The 24,197-nt window shown below is 40.7% G+C and overlaps 1 protein-coding gene across 3 annotated transcripts in view; it reads left to right on the top strand.

The window, feature by feature from the left end:
- The window catches only part of LOC135499515 (N-acetylneuraminate 9-O-acetyltransferase-like), a 32,392-nt gene extending 14,466 nt beyond the window's left edge, over positions 1-17,926 (top strand). For 2 of the 3 annotated variants that reach the window (XM_064790311.1, XM_064790310.1), the window contains exons 14-20: positions 1,481-1,528; positions 6,121-6,200; positions 7,679-7,783; positions 8,612-8,752; positions 9,796-9,873; positions 10,090-10,182; positions 10,770-17,926. In XM_064790311.1, coding sequence (XP_064646381.1) covers positions 1,481-1,528; positions 6,121-6,200; positions 7,679-7,783; positions 8,612-8,752; positions 9,796-9,873; positions 10,090-10,182; positions 10,770-11,024 — 800 coding nt within the window. In that variant the 3' untranslated portion in view covers positions 11,025-17,926. The remainder of the gene's footprint in view (positions 1-1,480; positions 1,529-6,120; positions 6,201-7,678; positions 7,784-8,611; positions 8,753-9,795; positions 9,874-10,089; positions 10,183-10,769) is intronic. The other variant, XM_064790313.1, reaches the window with a different exon arrangement.
- Positions 17,927-24,197: the final 6,271 nt, after the last annotated feature.

Genomic DNA, 24,197 nt, shown 5'->3' with positions numbered 1-24,197 from the left:
CGGAGCGGTTGGAGATGCTCGAAGAGGGAGCAGCTGATTCCACAGGGTGTTGTGGGTACTAATAAATTCAAAATGTTTTATGTGAAATAAGCACCTTATTCCTTTTTAATGATCCAATTTTTACCCTGCCTCCTAAATGTTGTCACAAATTTAAAATTTGAGATCCATTTAGATTTTGCTCATGGCATGGATATATCACACAATTAAGTAACATAAGATAATACCTTGTATAGAACACCTTACCGTCGTGACCATTTGTGACCCGTTCTAGCAAAACCAGTCGCATATCGCACATATGATGAGCCTAGATGACACCAGGAGATAATAGAAGATATTGATGTCGTCAGATTTCACAAAGGGCAGACAATAGCGAAATGAACAAACAGTCCGTCTCAACCAGCCAAGCTCAGAGCGACATGCGACTGGTTTTGCTGGAACGGGTCACATTTGGCCAAAGTGCTACCACTCCCAAGCATAGCAGTAAGCCATAGCTTCAAAACCGGCCTAAAGCTGAACATCCTGTGCAAATATAACATAGATTTGCAGCTTGTTCCGCAGTCAAGAACCGCATGCGGAAAAACCTCAGGCCCTGTAAGAGAATGAGGTGTTTGACTGCTTAGGCAGGTGTTGGGAGCTAGGAGCAAATGAGGTTGTAGTGCATGATGATTGGGCACATGAGAGGTGTCAGTGACCAGCTGCCAAACCAACTTTCTTCCAAAGCAGCAGAACTTTGAAGTCTCGGGAACAGGTCGAGTTCCAGGAGAAGTCTAAGTCGAGTTTCTGTTCCTATTTACAATTAGGGTGCTGCCAATAGTTAATTTAGTAGAAATTTCGGTCAGACATGCAAAGTCAAAGACTCACACTCCTGTAGACCAGAATTTTGGTCTGATGACATCATGACTCAATGTACTACAATGCATGACGCATTGCACGTCATGATGTCATTGTCGGGAATGAAGCTGTGGAGGGAGCACAGTGGTCGACCGAATAACGTCAAAAATGTCCAGTAGTGAAGTGGTTTTAAAGGTACTGATATCGTACAGGCGGTATCAGTTGTCTCACCAAACCCACAAGGGTGGAGTTAAAAATGTTGGCAAAAACCACAGGGGAGGCCAAGGTTTTGGGCAAAATGGCATCTTCACCTGAGGGGTGTTTGGTCAGACAACCAATACAGACAATGAGGTATCAATTTCTATTCTAAAACATCTCAAACTAAACAATGAAATGTGATTTGGCAGCTTTTTCACTAGTTCCGCATTTTACACCAGCCGAAGCAGTTATGGTTGGCTGATCATAATCGCTTCGAGGGCCCAGAATGCATTATCATATAAACTGCGGTGCTTTGTAATCAGGGTGTTCCAGAATGATTCATTAACGCCCCAGGTGCAGCATGTTGTAAAAAGAATATTGCAGCCAGATGTGTTGTGTCGTCCTTACTTTACGAGCCCACTTTATGAATAATTTGTCACCTTTTCGGCAGGTTTTCTAACTACTAAAGTGAAAGTAGACCACTGCCGTCCAAGGAAAGGTATTCTTCTTTTTGTGTATTTTGCCTCCCACCTATCAGGCCTGTGATAACAACACTGAGCTGGCTGTTAATCATAATCAAAAACAAATTGTGTTTTAACAAAAAAGTGTTCAGTTTTAAGAAATGGTTTCGAGGGTTGTTGGCTGATTCCACTGGCCTGATAGGGATTTATTATGCGTATTCTTGTCACTAATTTCATTCCTTGCATCATTTATGCAGCAGTCGGCGTCAACTCCGACCCCCCCCCCCTACCACCACCATGCCCTGCATGGTCAGTAGTCGACAATGCATTGACGGAAAGTCCTGATGTACTGAAAAATTTTCCTTAGTGAGTCATATATGAATTTCTGGAGAAAGGAAATCCCATCTTTAGAGGAAAAGTAATGTAGTCTGGCCTTAAGTTTTTTGGTCCGACGGGGGTAGGGGGAGGGCTCAGACTCTGAGTTTATGTTGACTGCTGCATTATTAGTTCAATGATATTCCTTCTGTTCTTTTTAATTCATTGTCTACTGCAACCCAGAAAGTTTTTGCAGGCGTTTTGATTTTGGGATCTTTTTGGTTCAACCTGATCCTCACATGCCGTAAATTGATTCTGAGTTGCGGATTTCACTGCTGTAACCCTTCTCAAGCATTCGATTCTCTGATTTCAACCATATTGTCGGGACTAACATCACGAGTCGTCTTCATCTGGTCTGCTCACTGCATGGTGCATGCCCCCCTTGCCACGGCTTGTGTGAAATTGTTATCATCCTTTACATTATTGTGTCTTGCATGTCTGCTTCCTGTATTGTGTTGGTGCATTAATATTTAATATCACTTGTGGCAATAACCAAAGTTTGCTCTGAATTGGTTGGAATGATAACAGCACTTTGCTCTGGATTGGTTCTGGTACGAAGCTTACTTTCTTCTGGATTGGTTGGGATAATAACAGCACTTTGCTTTGGATTGGTTCTGGTACGAAGCTTACTTTCTTCTGGATTGGTTGGGATAATAACAACACTTTGCTCTGGATTGGTTGGGACAATAGCAAAAGCTTGCTCTGGATTGGTTCTGGTACGAAGCTCACTTTGCTCTGGATTGGTTTGGACAATAGCAAAAGCTTGCTCTGGATTGGTTCTGGTACGAAGCTCACTTTCTTCTGGATTGGTTGGGATAATAACAACACTTTGCTTTGGATTGGTTGGGACAATAGCAAAAGCTTGCTCTGGATTGGTTCTGGTACGAAGCTCACTTTCTTCTGGATTGGTTGGGATAATAACAACACTTTGCTCTGGATTGGTTGGGACAATAGCAAAAGCTTGCTCTGGATTGGTGCTGGTACGAAGCTTACTTTCTTCTGGATTGGTTGGGATAATAACAACACTTTGCTTTGGATTGGTTGGGACAATAGCAAGAGCTTGCTCTGGATTGGTTCTGGTACGAAGCTTACTTTCTTCTGGATTGGTTGGGATAATAACAACACTTTGCTCTGGATTGGTTGGGACAATAGCAAAAGCTTGCTCTGGATTGGTTCTGGTACGAAGCTCACTTTGCTCTGGATTGGTTTGGACAATAGCAAAAGCTTGCTCTGGATTGGTTCTGGTACGAAGCTCACTTTCTTCTGGATTGGTTGGGATAATAACAACACTTTGCTCTTGATTGGTTGAGACAATAGCAAAAGCTTGCTCTGGATTGGTTCTGGTACGAAGCTCACTTTCTTCTGGATTGGTTGGGATAATAACAACACTTTGCTTTGGATTGGTTGGGACAATAGCAAAATCTTGCTCTGGATTGGTTCTGGTACAAAGCTCACTTTCTTCTGGATTGGTTGGGATAATAACAACACTTTGCTCTGGATTGGTTGAGACAATAGCAAAAGCTTGCTCTGGATTGGTTCTGGTACGAAGCTCACTTTCTTCTGGATTGGTTGGGATAATAACAACACTTTGCTCTGGTTGGTTGGGACGATAGCAAAAGCTTGCTCTGGATTGGTTCTGGTACGAAGCTTACTTTCTTCTGGATTGGTTGGGATAATAACAACACTTTGCTCTGGATTGGTTGGGACAATAGCAAAAGCTTGCTCTGGATTGGTTCTGGTACGAAGCTCACTTTCTTCTGGATTGGTTGGGATAATAACAACACTTTGCTGTGGATTGGTTGGGACAATAGCAAAAGCTTGCTCTGGATTGGTTCTTGTACGAAGCTCACTTTCTTCTGGATTGGTTGGGATAATAACAACACTTTGCTTTGGATTGGTTGGGACAATAGCAAGAGCTTGCTCTGGATTGGTTCTGGTACGAAGCTTACTTTCTTCTGGATTGGTTGGGATAATAACAACACTTTGCTCTGGATTGGTTGGGACAATAGCAAAAGCTTGCTCTAGATTGGTTCTGGTACGAAGCTCACTTTCTTCTGGATTGGTTGGGATAATAACAACACTTTGCTCTGGATTGGTTGGGACAATAGCAAAAGCTTGCTCTGGATTGGTTCCGGTACGAAGCTCACTTTCTTCTGGATTGGTTGGGATAATAACAACACTTTGCTCTGGATTGGTTGGGACAATAGCAAAAGTTAGCTCTGGATTGGTTCTGGTACGGAGCTTACTTTCTTCTGGATTGGTTGGAATGATAACAACACTTTGCTCTGGATTGGTTGGGACAATAGCAAAAGCTTGCTCTGGATTGGTTCTGGTACAAAGCTTACTTTCTTCTGGATTGGTTGGAATGATAACAACACTTTGCTCTGGATTGGTTGGGACAATAGCAAAAGTTAGCTCTGGATTGGTTCTGGTACGAAGCTCACTTTCTTCTGGATTGGTTGGAATGATAACAACACTTTGCTCTGGATTGGTTCTGGTACGAAGCTTACTTTCTTCTGGATTGGTTGGGATAATAACAACACTTTGCTCTGGATTGGTTGAGACAATAGCAAAAGCTTGCTCTGGATTGGTTCTGGTACGAAGCTTACTTTCTTCTGGATTGGTTGGGATAATAACAACACTTTGCTTTGGATTGGTTGGGACAATAGCAAAAGCTTGCCTGGATTGGTTCTGGTACGAAGCTTACTTTCCTCTGGATTGGTTAGGATAATAACAACACTTTGCTCTGGATTGGTTGGGACAATAGCAAGAGCTTGCTCTGGATTGGTTCTGGTACAAAGCTTACTTTGCTATGGATTGGTTGGGATAATAACAACACTTTGCTCTGGATTGGTTGGGACAATAGCAAGAGCTTGCTCTGGATTGGTTCTGGTACAAAGCTTACTTTGCTATGGATTGGTTGGGATAATAACAACACTTTGCTCTGGATTGGTTGGGACAATAGCGAAAGTTAGCTTTGGATTGGTTCTGGTACGGAGCTTACTTTCTTCTGGATTGGTTGGAATGATAACAACACTTTGCTCTGGATTGGTTGGGACAATAGCAAAAGCTTGCTCTGGATTGGTTCTGGTACGAAGCTTACTTTCTTCTGGATTGGTTGGAATGATAACAACACTTTGCTCTGGATTGGTTGGGACAATAGCAAAAGTTAGCTCTGGATTGGTTCTGGTACGAAGCTCACTTTCTTCTGGATTGGTTGGAATGATAACAACACTTTGCTCTGGATTGGTTCTGGTACGAAGCTTACTTTGCTATGGATTGGGTGGGATAATAACAAAAGTTTGATCCACGTTTATAAGCTCCTCATCACATTCACATACAACGTTAAAGTTTCTTTTGTTCTCCTTCTGTATGCGTCTTTTCACAACGTTTCGAACATCAGTGCTGCTGGTGATTGGACACGATTTTAGTTCACTGCATCCTTGCTTGCGTCAGTTGCAGTTACCCCATTGTTTTCATTGCAATTTTTGTCAAACTGGTAACTGCAATGATTAGTCGCCCAAAGTTACCAGCTTATGCCATATTTGTAACTGCAAAGATTAGTTATCCAAAGTTATCAGCTTATGCCTAACTTGTAACTGCAAAGATTAGGTTTATTAGGTATCAAAAGTTACAAGCTTATGCCAAACTTGTTACTGCAAAGATTAGGTATCCAAACTTTACCAGCTTGTGCCAGACTTGTAACTGCAAAGATTTGTTATCCAAAGTTACCAGTTTATGCCAAACTTGTAAAGGCAAAGATTTGTTATCCAAAGTTACCAGTTTATGCCAAACTTGTAACTGCAAAGATGAGGGATCCAAAGTTACCGAAAGTTACCAGCTTATGCCAGACTTGTAACTGCAAAGATTTGTTACCCAAAGTTACCAGCTTATGCCAAACTTTGGGACACTCATAGTAGCTTTATATTGGACAGGCCATGGCCGAGTTGCCCCAAGAGGATGAAAATGGCAGAGTCCCAAAGGTGCAAGCTCAGTTCAGGTGATCTAGAACTGTCCACTCTTGGACACTGAGGGACTGACCACATGTGAGAATGGTGCATAAGGGGAGATAAAGCTCGGAGAATCAGGGGACAACTGCCAGTTCTGTATATTACAATACTGAACAAATGTAAAGCTGTTTGAGAATGTTTTGCATTGCAAAGCCCAATATAACAACTTTAAAAAAAAATCTTTTAAAGGAACTGGCATTTGACTAAGATTATGATAACTAACTCCACTTTTCTTGCTGTTCCAGTGAATTTCCTCTACTACGTCTACATGTTATTCAAGTTGATCATTCTAGCTGGGTTAGTCTCTCTACTATTTCTCTCGGAGGTGAGTACCATCATTTACAGAATCTTTAAATCCTCCAGTGCCAAGGACAAAGCGGCTTCATGCCTCAATCAATTCAACTATCATTGTTCCATAGGAAACAGAAAGAGCACTTGCTACTTTGCCGGGACTGGGACTGAGAGGGGAGTGGGCAGTACCAAAAATACACTGAATAATAGGATATTTAAATCTGCATCTGTTAAAACTTTGCTGTCACCGCTGAGATCCAGTCAGTTGACTTGCACAAGTGATAGAAGGGGTGACTTTCAGACATGGATGTTCTCCTGCAGGGTATCTGGTTTCCTCCTAGGACTACTTGCCCTTTGTTTATCTAGTTTCCTCCTACCATTACCTACCCATTGTTTATCTAGTATTTTCCCCCTACCGTTACCTACCCATTGTTTATCTATTTTCCTCCTACCATTACCTACCCATTGTTTATCTATTTTCCTCCTACCATTACCTACCCATTGTTTATCTATTTTCCCCCTACCGTTACCTACCCATTGTTTATCTAGTTTCCTCCTACTATTACCTACCCATTGTTTATCTAGTTTCCTCCTACCATTACCTACCTATTGTTTATCTAGTTTCCTCCTACCATTACCTACCCATTGTTTATCTAGTTTCCTCCTACCATTACCTACCCATTGTTCATCTAGTTTCCTCCTTCCATTACCTACCCATTGTTGATCTATTTTCCCCCTACCGTTACCTACCCATTGTTTATCTATTTTCCCCCTACCATTACCTACCCATTGTTAATCTAGTATTTTCCCCCTACCGTTACCATGGATGTTCTCCTGCAGGGTATCTGGTTTCCTCCTAGGACTACTTGCCCTTTGTTTATCTAGTTTCCTCCTACCATTACCAACCCATTGTTTATCTAGTTTCCTCCTACCATTACCTACCCATTGTTAATCTATTTTCCCCCTACCGTTACCTACCCATTGTTTATCTATTTTCCCCCTACCATTACCTACCCATTGTTAATCTAGTATTTTCCCCCTACCGTTACCTACCCATTGTTTATCTATTTTCCTCCTACCATTACCTACCCATTGTTTATCTAGTTTCCTCCTACTATTACCTACCCATTGTTTATCTAGTTTCCTCCTACCGTTACCTACCCATTGTTTATCTATTTTCCTCCTACCATTACCTACCCATTGTTTATCTAGTTTCCTCCTACTATTACCTACCCATTGTTTATCTAGTTTCCTCCTACCATTACCTACCTATTGTTTATCTAGTTTCCTCCTACCATTACCTACCCATTGTTTATCTAGTTTCCTCCTACCATTACCTACCCATTGTTCATCTAGTTTCCTCCTTCCATTACCTACCCATTGTTGATCTGGTTTCCTCCTACCATTACCTACCCATTGTTGATCTGGTTTCGTCCTGCCATTACTTGCTTATTTGTTTATCTGGTCCCTTCCTACCCTTACTAAAATTTGTCTTGTTGTTATTTTTAACAGGTGTTGTTCGAGAAGATCTTCCTCATGAAACCATTCAAGGCATTGTTTGTGATGGAAGACGACTCTCTTCATGAGTGGCGCTTCAGGTGGCAGCTTGACAGATACGTAAGTATAAAAAAGGTTTAAGTCTGCCTGGCTGTCTGCACGGCTCATCAGACTGGAGCTTATCCCGCATTCCGTAGCATCAAGCAACATGGGGTATCACTCTTTTGGGTAGGATGCTGGTCAATCGGAGGTCAACTTCTGAGGCAAGCCTGGCACCCATTTTATAGTCTCCTGAGTCAACTGAGCATGTTGGATGAGGTGTGTAGCTCATGGGCACAGAGATGAGTGATGATCCTACCCACAACCTTCTGATTATTAACTGGTCTAACCAGATCTCTCCCGTTATTTGACATGAGTTCACACCACCATGCCAAATGTATCAAATGTCAACATAAATATCATGGCCCTCAAAAATCGAATCAAAGTCACAAATACCAGTCAATGCGGGTCGTTGATATGATCAAAATTCTAAATGACTGACTGAGCCATAACTCTGTGTCGAATCTTTAGTAGCACACTGGCACAGATACTCGGCCTTGGGTAAAGAGAGATAGAGTTTCAAGTCTCTTTCAAAGGACTGTGTTGAGCATGATCACTGAGCATGATCAGGCAGAAGAGGTATGCGGTTCAAACCTAAGTGCCACATTTGTTTTTTTGTAGACCAGTAGTGTTACCGACTGAGGATAAGAGGCTGCCCAACATAACATTTATGAAAATTTGGTCATCTTAAAGAAGAAACGATTGTCACTTGAGCAATGAAAATTGTTCAAACGATATTTGTATGCAGCCTGAGCTGCCCCTGTAAAGCTGTCCCTGTAAAGCTGCCCCTGTAAGCTGCCCCTGTAAAGCTTCCTCAACTTCACCACTTGATTTGATTCTGTTTTACAGAGTGTTCTCTATGGCATCATGTTTGCCTTTGCCTGTACTACCCTAAAGAAGCTTAAGATATTAAACGACAGTGGCGGAGGCATGTTGTTCCCGCGGACCTTGTCCTTGTCCATCACGATTGGCTCTGTTTTAGGAATCTTAGTAAGTATTATGCCATGTTCAATTTCAAAACTGCCTCATTGCACTGACGGAAAGTCAATATTAGAGCTCAGTGTTAGTGTGATACTACAAGTGACGGTGCATGGTGTCAAGCAGGGGTATTATCCTCCTGGCCAGGCAAATCCAACGCCCAAGTTGTCCCTTTGATATCAGTTCATTTATCCTTTGTTTAAGATTTGACCTGGTGCATAGACCAGGCCAGGTCAAATTCCCCATCCACTTGAGAAACATGGGTTACCTGGTGCATAGACCAGGCCAGGTCAAATTCCCCATCCACTTGAGAAACATGGGTTACCTGGTGCATAGACCAGGCCAAGTCAAATTCCCCATCCACTTGAGAAACATGGGTTACCTGGTGCATAGACCAGGCCAGGTCAAATTCCCCATCCACTTGAGAAACATGGGTTACCTGGTGCATAGACCAGGCCAAGTCAAATTCCCCATCCACTTGAGAAACATGGGTTACCTGGTGCATATACCAGGCCAGGTCAAATTCCCCATCCACTTGAGAAACATGGGTTACCTGGTGCATAGACCAGGCCAAGTCAAATTCCCCATCCACTTGAGAAACATGGGTTACCTGGTGCATAGACCAGGCCAAGTCAAATTCCCCGTCCACATGAGAAACATGGGTTACCTGGTGCATAGACCAGGCCAGGTCAAATTCCCCGTCCACATGAGAAACATGGGTTACCTGGTGCATAGACCAGGCCAAGTCAAATTCCCCGTCCACTTGAGAAACATGGGTTACCTGGTGCATATACCAGGCCAGGTCAAATTCCCCATCCACTTGAGAAACATGGGTTACCTGGTGCATAGACCAGGCCAGGTCAAATTCCCCGTCCACATGAGAAACATGGGTTACCTGGTGCATATACCAGGCCAAGTCAAATTCCCCGTCCACTCGAGAAACATGGGTTGAGTTGGTCTCTTACTCTCTGTGTCAAAGACAAAGTCACCATGGCAATAAACCCCAGTTGGTGCTGCAGCACAGCTCACAAGTTTGTTTGTTTTTATATTTTCAGAGTTACGCTGTGTTTTCCATGTTCTGTCGAAGCAAAGAAGAGTGCAACGACATTCATTCCTATATTGTTTTCCTTCCAGTAAGTAGAATATTACCTCCCCTTTTATATGGTTGTTCGCATTGTATGCAAAATATTCCCTGTTTTGGTCAATTGCAAACCAGGTAGATGGGCCTGTCTCTAATTGACTGACCATGAACGCCGAAAACAGCATTGAAATAAATTTTCGCCGCTTGTCAACCCCAACCTTAACAATCTTTCATTCGTGGTTTTAAAATGTATTGCATTTTTTTTCAGATAATCTCATACATATTCCTTCGTAATACATTTCACATCATTCGACAAAAATACAGCACGTTCTTTGCATGGTTTGGAAAGATATCATTAGAGGTAAGTCACTTGATATTTCAGGTCAAGAAAAGGCCCTAATAAAGGGAGTTGACAAAAATTTAGGTCAAGGCGACTTACTAATCTGGTTAAGTAGGTCAAGAGTCTGTGTGAGTCATGTCTATGGATATCATATTTCAGGATTTAAAACACGCAATATAGGTTCACTCGTATCGAAGTTCAAACTTCAAACTGCCTATGAGGTGTACTTCTGCACTGAGGTGTTGTTCCTCAGGGAGTATTCCTCCTCCAAGGCAATTTACATGCCTCTACGGTTGGGCACCAGTCGATTTTATTAGCCAATCGACTCTATCTTGAGTTCATGCGAGATTCTCGTGTTTCTCACTTGGTGGGGTATTTTTTTGCTTGCCCTGCCGTAGGCTTGAGGTGCAAGGAACCTTGGTTTTACGTCTCCTTCAAAGGGCTGTGAAGAGCCAGGAATTTTAGTTCCTTCAGTGCCGCACCAGTTCATCCAGAAATACAATCCTAAGTTCTCGCCGGGATCAAACCTCGCCACCATTGCAACAAAATGATTCGATGTGTTTCGTATGTTTGTTGTAAATATTGATCGCTTCTTTTTTTGATTCCAGTTATTTATTGCGCAATACCACATCTGGTTGGCAGCCGACACCCATGGCGTTCTTGTCCTCGTCCCCAGTAACCAAGTCCTGAACGTGATCGTGACAACGTTTATCTTCATATGTGTCTGCCATGAAGTCCACATCATCACGGTGACGCTAGCAAAATACGCTGTGCCAAATGACTGGAAATTAGCTCTGAGGAACTGTATATGTTTTTGGTTGATTCTCATTCCTATTGGGGTGAAGAGAGGTGTATTCTCATAGTGATTAGTCAGCTGATCTTTTTGATCTAAAAACTCTACCCTGATTGGTCCGTTTATGTATTTCAAATCAGTTCATTTGTCCTAATTGGTCAATGAATTTTACATTGTATACTCAATGGATGCTGTCGTTCAAAGTTGGCTGTACTCTGTTCGTATTGGTCAATTTAAAATGGATGTCAGTTCTGATTGGTGGATTTAGTATCATGTTATCATTGGTGGATTTCTAATGGTGATATCCTTGTGTCAATTTTGAGTAGTCCTCTCTTTCAGGTAAAGTGTGTTTCTGATTTTATGATGTGTAAAGATCTTTATCAACCTGGATATGGAAGTGAGGTTTCCAGGTGCGGAACAAGGATTCAGAGAAAGAGGGGGGGCCTTGGCACTTCAGTCTTATTCTTAAAATCTGGGTCAATTTCAAAGACTTTTTTAAAAATGTCATAGTCAAGTTTCATAAAACTTTCAAAGGGGGGGGGGGTGGTGTAGCCAATAATTATAATCTTATGTGAATTCTTACCAAGATAGCAGCCTACTCCTATGGCCACCAACTTGTAAAACTTTCAAAGGGCGGGGAGTTGGGGGTGTGGCATAGCCAATAATTATAATCTTATGTGAATTCTTGCCAAGATAGCAGACTCCTCATATGGCCACCATTCTGTTTAAAACAGAAGGCTATACGATTTGTAAGTACATGTACTTACAAACTAGTTTAACAGTTTATTTTATAGAACTAGTAGTAAAAAGAAATTGACTAATCACGACTTAGCGTTCCTCCCAGTAAATTGTAGACATATCAATACACTGGGTGGGGGTGGTCGATGATAAATGTACACTTTTTAATTTTCAAGTAAAATGTTAATCAAAATTTCCAAAAACTGACAACTTTTGGAAGTCCTTTTTTCCGGTCTGACAAAAGGAGCATGTTTTGTTCTCTTTTGAAAACGTTGATAATAAGGGATTATCAAACCTTCGCACCGGAAAGGGATTCATTACATTTGATAGATGCAACACAATTATAGGACTTTTTCAGTCGTCAGTCCCAACATCCACTTTCAGATTAGGACAAACTATGCACACAAACATGTATCTATGTACATACATGTATCTATGTACTCTGTCAGTCAATTTGGCAAAAATATCGTTTAGAAGACGTTTTGAAGCCACTAAGTTCCCCCAAGAGAAAATTGCTAAATAACGTTTTCCTTCAAAACCTTCATTTTCTGCAAACATTATCGGTAAAAGGTTGTTGTTTTCTCTGAACATATTTATGAATATCTAGACAAAGGTGGGAGAGGTATCAAAATGAAGCTGGAACTCTTAAGCTATATGAACATGTGGATAACTTAATATGTGCTAGGTCCCACCTGCGACTTACTGCCCATTTTAGCCTGATGGGCCACGTTAGTGTTATTAGTCATGTTAACATAAATATCGGTTCTTAAGATACTCTTTATATCCTAGATATGGTAACATCATTTCTACAAGATGATATACAGGGTGACTCAATAAAATGGCAATCCATAAAGGGTTATATTAATTTGTTGTCTGAAATTATAGTGGTTGTATTATAAAGTAGGAGCTTTGCAAGATCCATTAAATTGGTGAATTATCATTATACTCTGAGCATGCCTCGCTTAGCACCATTGTTTTGAAAATGTGATGTCAAAAATTGACTAGTTTGACCTGTATATCTGCGCCGTCGGTGTGTTCATCATGTGGAATTTTACTTTAGAAAATATTCAGGGTCCATTTCAGTCCGAGGAATGTTAGAATTATCAGAATTATACCTTAGTATCAGAATTCTGATACATTGGGCCAGATTTTCACAAATATGTCCATTGGGGGGAGGAAACATAGATAGGACAGAAGTTTATGTTGGCATGATTCAGTAAAAAATGTACACAGCACTGTCACGCCGGCTTTTGAAAATTCTCCCGAGCGCTTGCTTGTAAGTATCAATTATATCCAGCCCCTGTACATTACCCTGTGCATCATATGTGTACATTATTTTGTACTGAAGAATTCGGTACTTTCTTAAAGGGTGCGAGTGATGGGGTCCAAAATCTGGGGTCAGCTTCAGAAAAGGAAGCCAAGTAAAGCTCTAACATCTGTCTTGACAAAGGTGGTAGCCCTGGGTGGGTTGTGGGCGTGTTTACTTCAGTTGAGCCCTTTACTAAAGATTCAGGGGTATCCGAATTTGGATATGGGGTATCCGAATTTGGATATGGGGTATCCGAATTCTAACATTTCATGAACTGATGTCCTCATATACGGCTATAGGAATACTTTTATTATTATCCTTATTAGTGTTATGATAATGTTGCAAATTACAGTGTGGGATGCTATTGCTATGAATTTGTCATATATTGGCAAATTCCCAGCATGCAATTGTTTTGGCTGAAGTTATACGCGGGATGTCCTCGTCAATACCGGTAGCCTATCCTTTCTGTACTATAAAAGTAGGACCATACATTTCGGAGGTCCACAAAAGGGTGCCAGTAGGACTAAGTAGGCCCTGGTCCCGCCTTTATTGTGACGTGTCGTGCACAATCTGCAAAGCGCCGCTTCCCATACCGCCCTGGAACATTGACTAACAAAACATTCAAAATACCCGCTGGTGTGGCTTACAGACCTTTAGCCACCAGTGCATACAATGACATTTAAATAACACTGTTCATGGAGTATAAATAGCCAGTCATGATACATGCAATATATGGCACCCTAATAGGCCTCTTCAAAATGGCACCCGATACCAGTATTCACGAGGACGACCTGTATTATGTAGACAGAACATGGAATTAAGGACCTCTCTCTATACTGACTTGCAATGAAAGCATAAATAAGGACATTTTTATCAGCGACAGCATTTTAAAAAGGTTCCTGTGCAAACCATTGGGCTATTTTTAGTCTTTGCTTGAAAACTTTAAATGAATCTCAGATCAAACCCAATGTAAAAGATGCTCAGAATGAACCATGGATAAAACCGAGTGATGATATGTTGGGAATATATTGTAGAATTTTATGCTTGTTATGTTTTTGAAGTGTATATTTTATGCTTTTGTAACCATTTATCCTGTGCATTGAGTCCCCCCGCCCCCCTACACACACACACATTCACACGCTTGCAGAAGTGAGGCAATACCTACTTGTATGCGTGTCACCGAATTTGAGTGAAGATCAGTTCCTTGCAGAGGTAGCAGAGAATACAGTAGAACCGCTCCATTAAGGACACCCTCGGGACTGACAGGTGCTCTCCTTGTTAGAGAGGTGTCCTGATTAGAGAGGTCAAGTTGAATGGAATCAACCAATGTGGAACCAAAACTAGTGTCCTCAATAGAGAGGTTGTCCTTAATATAGAGGTGTCCGCTAAGGGAGGTTCTACTGTACCACTCTTCCTGTGTGCCAGTTGAGCAAAAATATGTTTTTTCTTAGATAATGGATTTTAGATAACCTGCATGCTGACTGCATAGGGAATGTGATGATTTTGTTACACTGACTATAAAACTTGGGGGGGGGCATGCAAACAGAACTACCGCGGGCGCGGGGGGTCAGTGATTTGGGTGGTCATTTGCGTACTCTGTACATTTTTTACCACTTTTTACATGTGGAGGGAGAGGGGGAATGTGCCCACGTAACTGTAGGTTGCGGTGAAAAGTCAAAAGAACTGATATATATATGTAAATTTGGAAACATACGTTATTCAATAACCCTTTCACTGCGGCAGCCATTTTCGGCCAGTGCACTGCCCGTGCAAACAGTCGATATCAATAACAAATAGTTGAGCTAATTTCTAACTGAACGGGCGAAACAATTTGAAAGTGTCGCCATCTATACTATTAGGATGAAACTAATTATTCCCGAGTGCGTTTGGCGTATTGGTGAATAAGTATTTTAAAAGGACATGACGTGATGTGCACGTCATCCGCATGGCAGGGGATCATGTACATGACGTGGTGTGCACATCACCCACATGGCAGGGGACCATGTACATGATGTGGTGTGCACGTCACCTGCACAGCAGGGGACCATGTACATGACATGGTGTGCACATCACCCACATGGCAGGGGACCATGTACATGATGTGGTGTGCACGTCACCTGCACAGCAGGGGACCATGTACATGACATGGTGTGCACATCACCCCTACGGCAGTGGACCATGTACATGTCATGGTGTGCACGGCAGGGGACCATGTGGGGACCCACAGCGAAAGGGTTAAAAGTATTTGACAGGAAACTCCCTGCACTTTAGGAGGTTGTAGGTTAATTACAACTCGGGAACTAGGATGGTCTACTTGGCGACCTTAAACTTTGCTTACGTTAGGTGTTTGTACAATATACTACTCATATAATGTGGACTCATTGGGGGAGGGGATAACCTCTCGTCACACCAATCACAAGATACGTTTTGTGGTGGGGAAATGTTCTTACCGGTACAAGTTAGCAACTGACCAATTATATTTGTATGCCAAGTCTTTCCACTTTTGACCAAAAAATGTCCATGTGTTGTATTTTTTACGTGTGTGATGTCCAACGGAAGAAAGAGTTGCATGTACAGTTGTGATAAATTAGTTCCTGTTTACCACCAAATTTGTATACCACCAAATTTGTGCTGGCATTTTTTTTTCGGGGATGTCGTGAATCCGGTGGATTCGCAAATTAAAAATTGTGAAAAAAAATTTTCATTGGAAAAACCTTAAGAATTTTTTTTTTAAGGACACTAGTTTTGGTTCCAACTTGGCTGTTTCCATTCAACTCGACCTCTCTGATCAGGACGCCTCTCTATTAAGGACAGCACTTGTCAGTCCTGAGGGTGTCCTTGCTAGAGAGGTTCTGCTGTATGATTTCAAGAAAATTTCTCTAATTTTGCAACTCCTACATGTACATATGCCAGTTTTATTCAGTTCCATGAAAATAAAATGCCGGCAAAAATTTGGCAGTTAACAGTAAACCTATAAGATATTGGTGTATGTGTATTGGGTTTTGCATTCTGTGTGTGTCTGAAACTGGTGCAGTAATAATTATGAAACACTGTCGAACAGAATGATTTTGCTTGCAGGATATTTTGCGAGTAAGTTAAGTCGTAGTTCCACCTATCATAAAACCCCGTGTTTTTTCAAGACCCGTGTCTTCGCCGTGTGTCAAAAAAACCTGGGGCGCACTTACACCTATCAGTGGTGTTAGATAATGGTTAATAGCCCCGGCGACAGGTGCGCTGTAGGTAGGGAGCTATCCTGTGTTTCTTTCCCGTTGGAGGGGGCGCAATACCGAGGCAACTACACCGCGCCATGTCGCCGGATCTTAGAACTTGCAATTGCCGTGTCTATTCAGATTCCACCTATCAAAAAACCCGTGTTGAACGCGGGTCTAAATTAGCCCCTGATTAGCCACATCGAGCTCGGTGGGGCTAATAGACACGGGGATTTGACACACGGGTCTATTTAGACATGGCAATTCATAGGTGTAAGCGCAAAAGACACAGGGATTTGATAGGTGGAAGTACGACTTTAGGCTCGCAAAAATATTCTGCCGCGAAATGGCCTTGCTTTTTCAGCAAGAATTCCATATTATTGTTGCCATGTTTCCACAGAGGCATTGGAGAAGGGGATTATCTCCAATAAAAATCATGAAACCTTCGCAGTTGAAATTACAATTACAGTAGAACCTCTCTATGAAGGACACCCTCGGGACTGACAAGTGCTGTCCTTAATAGAGAGGTGTCCTGATTAGAGAGGTCAAATTGAATGGAAACAACCAATTTGGGACCAAAACTAGTGTCCTTAATAGTGAGGTTGTCCTTAATAGAGAGGTGTCCGCTTAGGGAGGTTCTGTACAATTGAAACAACTGCAGTAGAATGTAAAAGAATTGCAGAGACTGCAATGAATATTTCAAAACAATTTCAGTTCATTTGTGAAACTTTCAGCTGAATTGTAATGTAGCTTTGTAAGAATCGCATTAGGATTGTGAAACAACTGCTTTAGTAAAAAATGCATGATTTGTACTTTTTTAGGTACTTTTGATAAGTCCAGGCTGCACTGATCGCGATAGGAATATTAGTAAGCTTTTGCACCAATAGATGTAGACACTAGTCCTGGAAGTGGCCAAGTTCAGCATTGTGTTTTATTTAGCATTGATGTGGTAATGTCTGAGAAAAAATAAGTAAATGACGGAAACATTTTAATTCATGGTGAGAGGTGGGAGGTGGGGTGATGTTAGGAATGATAAACATTGTTAATGTTACAAAATTATTTATGAGCTTAAAGGTACAAATTCTGCATGTATATACTAGTCGTAGTTCCACCTATCATAAAACCCTGTGTTTTTTCAAGACCCGTGTCTTCGACGTGTGTCAAAAATTCTACTGCGCATTTACACCTATCAGTTGTGTTAGATAATGGTTAATAGCCCCGGCGTAAGGTGCGCTGAAGGTAGGGAGCTCTCCTGTGTTTCTTTCCCGTTGGAGGGGGCGCAATACCGAGGCAACTACACCGCGCTATCTGTCGCCGGATCTTAGAACTTGCAATTGCCGTGTCTATTCGGATTCCACCTATCAAAAAACCCGTGTTAAACACGGGTCTAAATTAGCCCCCGATTAGCCCCATCGAGCTCGGTGGGGCCAATAGACATGGGGATTTGACACACGGGTCTATTTAGACACGGAAATTCATAGGTGTAAGCGCAAAAGACACAGGGATTTGATAGGTGGAAGTACGACTATAGAGGGAAACATTTCAATTCATGGTGAGAGGTGGGAGGTGGGGTGATGTTAGGAATGATAAACATTGTTAATGTTACAAAATTATTTATGAGCTTAAAGGTACAAATTCTGCATGTATATATTCTATATTATTGCAGTATATTATTTAATGTTTTGTAAGAAATTTTTTAAATAAAACCTAAGTGTAGATCATGTGATTTCTTTCTATTCTTTCCAACCTGGAGATTCAGACCTTTCTTGCATGTACCTCCCTGCAAACATGCAAGAGGAAGTTGTTTGCCACGGGCCAGCGCGATCTTGTTCAACAGAGAAAAAGTTTTAGTTGTTGGTGGTTGATATGAAAATCATGCATGTCGCAACAAGACTGCACATGCATTAACATGTCCCAGGTGAGTTTTGCAAATTTTCTGACAGTTAAAAATAGAAACTTGCAGTATACAGAAAAAGGAAAGTTTCTTTAATCAGAATAACTATAATTGAGATGGTTTATGACTGACTGCCAAAAATTTTTATGACAACACGCAACGCTATATATAATATATGACACACTTTTCCCTTGGCTGCAGTTGGTGTTGGCTTTCACCAAAAGCGTTTCTCGTGGTAAATGCTGGTTTAGAAAATAGACTGTCGTTATGCTAGGGACACGCCTGGTTCAGTCATTAAATCCGAGTTGCCCCCTTCATGTAAGGGAGAACTACGAATCCATCCAGCCAGTGGTTAACCAGAAATCTCCCCAGGTCTCAAAATGCATTTGGTTCAGGGCTAGCCCATCAGATGGCGCTCATGTAGTTCACACAGATGCCACAGTGGCTGGGACCCCCTGCCCATTCCCAATGATGTCACTCCACGTCAGTGAGCATGCAAGGTGTGAAGGGTCAATATATCTTTCCAGAAATGGGGCGCTGAGTGTCCGAAATAGTGATGTCATAAGGGGAAACTAGGGCTTATGGTGGAGGGACAAAGGAGATAGTCATGGTTGACCAACACACTTGAATGCCTTTAATGACGGGGAAAAAAGTTAGTTCCAATGCAAGCCACCAATTTCGGGAAGCATGTATTGACCTTTTGGAACAGGCACATGGTGTTTTCCCAATCACAGAACTCTACTGACCCTCACTTGAAAACCACTTCAACCCATAAAACTTATTTTTCATCATCATCATCATCATCGTCGTCGTCACTCACACCATCATTGTTATCATCATAGCCTCCATACCTTTTATTTGATGCCAAATGTTTATAAAACAGCTGTTTACTAAGAGATTTGAATATTGGACTAAATTTGGAAAGAATAGAAAAGAAAAAACTTTTTTCTCTTAGATTCTGATGAAGGTAAAAACTAGACGCCTTCTTTCAAATACCTGCCCCTCAGTGGCATTTATATAGGGGGGAAATTAAATCATGAGGAAAAATCACACTGCAACAAAGATATTGAATCTTTTAATAATTAATGATTTTGTTTGGATTTTTTAAATTTTACAATCCACACATTAGCTGTATACTCATGGTATCATCAAGAATTACTAAAAACTATTCTTTTAATTCTTGGTAATAAGTAATGTCATTTCTTTTTTTAAAACTATCAGAGCAGATTACTTGGATTCTGACAAGACGCAGATAAAACAATTTTCATGGACAATGAATGGTATTCGAGTTGATTAGTACGGCAGTGTTCTCCTATTTCTCCACCCTTGGAGGAATTATACTCAAGTATAATTCCTCCAAGCTCCACCTAATTGAATAAATCTGCTTGAGGGGCCTGTGGACGAGCGTTCAGAGGAGGACTGTACAATGGATGGCATAGCACCCTATTGTAACCTTATAACCCGTTTGTTTCTTACAATAGGTTCACCATTGTTTGCTTCATAGATTTAATTATGTTAAGCTCTTCTATTGAGTGATCTCACCCGGCCCATGTCAGTTGATAGGTCGAGGACTTCCCGTTGCTGTAGGTTCTTCAAGATATCATTGTATGGTTAGAAAATATGGGCGAAACTAAATGCAAATACGCAAAAGGATAAGGCCTATGCATTGGTTTGATGGGGTCATCAGGCTAGATAACTATAAAACATTGCCCAAATGAAAGGGTTAGTGGACATTATATTTTTTGTGACTTATTTTTAGCTAAATAATGGTACATGTATATAGAGCACTATTACCCTTCAAATCTGTAGTATTATAAAGTGCTCTTTTGTATTCCCAAGGTCATGTTGGTCATTATGATTAGCTTCTGTCCGCATGATCACCATTGGTTTAATTTAAGCGCAGCCTTTTCCATTAAAGACTTCATAAAATACGAATCTCTATTGTACACTTTACTCAAAGTTGTCTAAAATCAAATCAAATTTGTATTCCGAAAAATACTTCAATTTCATTCTTCCATTTTTTGGGAAAACAGGTCATATTTGTTTCAGAAGACAGATGTCACATTTGTAATTTGAACTGATAAGTGTATAATTTGAACTGATGCATGAAATGAGAAAACTACCCCAATGCCCAAAAACAACATGATTGACCTCCACAATGGTCAATCTAGATTTCATATACAATTTATGCCAAAAAAATCAAGTTTTATTTTTTTTATTTTTTTTCACATTCGAATATTTTACAGAAAATCGCATCAAATGCACCAATTTAAACAATACTTTCACTTTCATGATGTCACGATAAACCAGAGACTTGTGAAAGACTCTGGATAAACCATGTAATAAGGTAAGGTACAGACAAATTTGCAGCAAGAAGTCCAACATAAATCTATAAGCAAAATACATTAGTCTTTCTAAATTGATACTTTCCTCGTTATGAATAAATCTTTAATTTATGTTTCGACTTAGAAAAATTGAAAACACTTCTCATACTTAAACTGATTAAAACAGTCCCATTACTCAACTCATCTTCTCACGTATCAGAGGTGTCAACCCTCGTCAAACCTGGCATCAAGTGCGCCGCTGATTCACATTTTCTTTGGTGATGGTTGGATAATTAGCGGTAATTGCTTCCAATAATGAAGTCGCGAACTTTCGGTCGCAATTTAGCAAATGTGAGCATTAAATTGCGAATGAAAACAAAACACAGGAGAAAATATGTTTTTTTTTATTCGCAATGATAGTATGCAATACGTGAAACCATGCTAACAAAGCAAATAAATCCCAATTTTACATGATGCCGCCGATGGACAAGTAACGGCAAATTGACAAGTGCATGCGCGGCTCTCAAATGCGCCGGGCAAATGTTGCCCGGACTTCAAGCGGATGAGCCGAATCACATAAACAAATTGATTGTCAGAACTCAAGTGAAACATATAATAAACCCGTACTATCGACGAACTGTTCTTGCGACGCATGGAAAGTTAAAGCGTACATAATCTGAGCCAGGCGGCGTTGCTACATGACCGAGCAGCAGTCCGCAACCTCATTTACAACTTCACTAACGCGACCACCCCGGTAACGCAACCATTCAACCTCGGTCCAACCCGGTAACGCAACCATTCAACCTCGGTCCAAGGAGTGGTCGTGTTACCGGGGTTCCACTGAAATTGGAACGATGATTCACATTTTGGCTGGGCGCAAAGGTTAGTCGAAGCCTTCCAAACCAGTCCTAAAAAGTACATAATTGGGATTTCTTTTTCTGAATGCCACAGCCACAGCCCGATTAGCGCAAGGGTAAATCAACCATATTAACTTTTGTCAATTCATCAATTGTCAAGCTTTATATAATATTTGACAGAACAATCTGGATATTTATGTAATGTACATTACCATCAGCGAAATTACATATCACCAATATACAAGATTCAAAAACTGTCGAGAAGTATATAGTCTACAGTATACTCTTAGAATAAAGAATTTTCAGCTTTAGAAAAATCTTTAACGGTTTTTCAGCCAACACAAATATGCGCCCCGTATAAAAATTTTAGCCAAGTGAAAAACTTCAAAAAACAACCGCTACGGTGTGATTATTTGCGATGGCCGAAAAAAATGTTGATGACTTTTTTCAGGAGCGTATGTACAGAAACATCCTGTAAAATGTCACGCGCGACTTGAACTTTCATCAATTCTGGGGCAGTCTTTGTCATTCATTGATTGCTCATCAGTCTATTATCGTCACCCCCACTACAGCAGGAGACTTCAGCTGCCGTTCGTCAGACAGTTCGTGTTAGGTGATGAAGAGGCAACACCAAAAACTCCCTCAATGTACAAAGCATGTGACGCCATGAGGTAATAATATCACCCGTCACCATCGATCGCACCACGGTGAAAACCCAATGGTCGCTGAGTAAATATATAACGATCATTCACCTCCACGAAGTTACGGAGCGGACATGTTACAAAAGAAAGGCATTTACGGGGCAGCGGAGTCGGACAATTTTGCAGCTGTGGCAATTGACAAGAAAAAAAACAATATTCAAAAAAATATATAAAATTGTCTCCGTGAAAAAATAAACGTCTTTGAGCCTATTAGACAGATTTAAGGCCTATACTCTTGTGTACATACATGTACACTCTTAAATAATGGTTTGTGAGCCTCGGGAAAATATTTTAGGGTTTTTCGTGTAACACAAATTTTTTTTTTCAGAGACTTGAAAAAACCTTAAAGTATTTGAGTTGATGAAAATCCCAAAGGGTTTTTCATTTCCCTGAAAATCCTCTACGGTTATACTTGAACTTTGAAAAACTTCTGAAAAAAAACTAAAAGGTTTTTCTGGGAAAAAAGGCTTTTCAGAAGCTCAATGTCTTAAGAGTGTAGGTGACAATTGGAACTCTTACTGTGACTGTTTCTCTGTAGTATGTTCTTGCGAATCGTGTCTTGTTCGAAGACTACTGGAACAGACACTGTGATTGATTGACTATGCCATCAAATTTATCCGAAAATACGCGTATGATCGGCCGGTGAGTTTGAGAATTATTGATATTAAAAGCTCGGCAGGCTAACAAGTATATTCCTGTCCACGTGTTCTCGGTCCGGGTTCCCAGTGTTTCTTTCAAAATAAGGTAGAGAGGTATAGATTTGAGGACATCCCTATATCAAATCCCATGCCAGTGCCGATCATCGGCGTTAACCATGCGTCGATATAATTCTAAGGACGGGTATACCGACGCACAACGACGATCAGTGGATCGGTATATCAAATTTGAACGAAATTCGATTCCCTATATAAGAATAATCATTTGATTTTGATTTACTTGCGAAAATGGACAAAAAATGCCCCTCCATTTTATGCCGTTGATCAAATTAACGAATTTTGATTAAAATTTGGCAATGTCATACATGTACGTGTAAGTATACATCGATGTATTGTAAAGAAAGTGTGCGGAGAGCTTGAGGCATCTTGACCCGTCTATAGTGATTTCAGGAATTAATCAAATCGTGTGTGCATTTAACCCTTGAATGCTTCAAGATGGCTTGAAGTTCGGTCTGATTTCACGATTCTCTCGTCAGCCCCTTTCTGGAAATGGGTGACGGGGTTTACCTTTAGCTTACATTTTCCTCGTGAAATACACAAAAAAAAGAAAAATTGTTGAGGCATTGGATATTTGTCAGTCATCATTAGGCTCATATTTGCACGTTTGAATGTGTTATTCCGTTGTTCTGAACCTATTGACTGTTCATGCAATTGATTGTACATGTATTAGGCCATGGGAATGATTAATCCTGTTTACCGTTTGAGAGATTTAAAAAGATGATGAGGCTTTTTTTTCATTTTTCATTATTCATTATCGGTTTACAGTCTGATTTACTGGTCAAAACACGAGATTCAGCAAGTTCCAGTAAATGGAAATCAGGTCGGTCATCAACATGAGGCATTGAAAAAATGTCATTATTATGATGAAGAACCTACCTTGCCAAGTTTTTATTGTGTTTTTCAATCATTTAAGGTAAAGATGAACCACTGGAAAGATTATTTGAATAAAAAAATGATGGCAACAATAAAATAAATAGATTTTTTTTTAAATAATGAAAATATTTCATGTTCGCTCAGAACCCATGCGGGAGGTGGACGGTAAACAGGAATAATAATTCCCATGGCCTTAGTAAAAACTATCAATCAGTTATGTCGAAATGATGAACCGTTTCGGTATACATAAAGCACGGACTCAAGATTAGTTGAGGGTGTTGACGAGAAATATGAAATCAATTTTCACAGCGGCCTAACCTGACCTATAATCATTATTACACTAGTTCTCCAACAGCATTGTGAGCATTCTCCAACAGACATAATTTTCAAGCATACCGCCTCACTAGGCCTATATAATCATTGCGCCGGAGTCATCCCAAGGAAATCAGAGATGTTCGCTTCTCCGATGCGGCCCCGCACACAAATGAGTGCAGCGCCGGAGAAGCGAACATTAAACCCATATTTCCTGAGGCTGATGGTACACTTATTAAAAGGCGGCCTACACCGTTCGTTAAAAAATTTGAATTTGTAATTGAATTTAAAAATGTCCAATTGCGAAAAT

Source organism: Lineus longissimus, chromosome 15, assembly GCF_910592395.1.
Source record: "Lineus longissimus chromosome 15, tnLinLong1.2, whole genome shotgun sequence".
NCBI classification, from domain to species: domain Eukaryota; kingdom Metazoa; phylum Nemertea; class Pilidiophora; order Heteronemertea; family Lineidae; genus Lineus; species Lineus longissimus.
The sequence above is the reverse complement of the archived record's forward strand: the minus strand, read 5'-3'. Positions and strand labels throughout refer to the sequence as shown.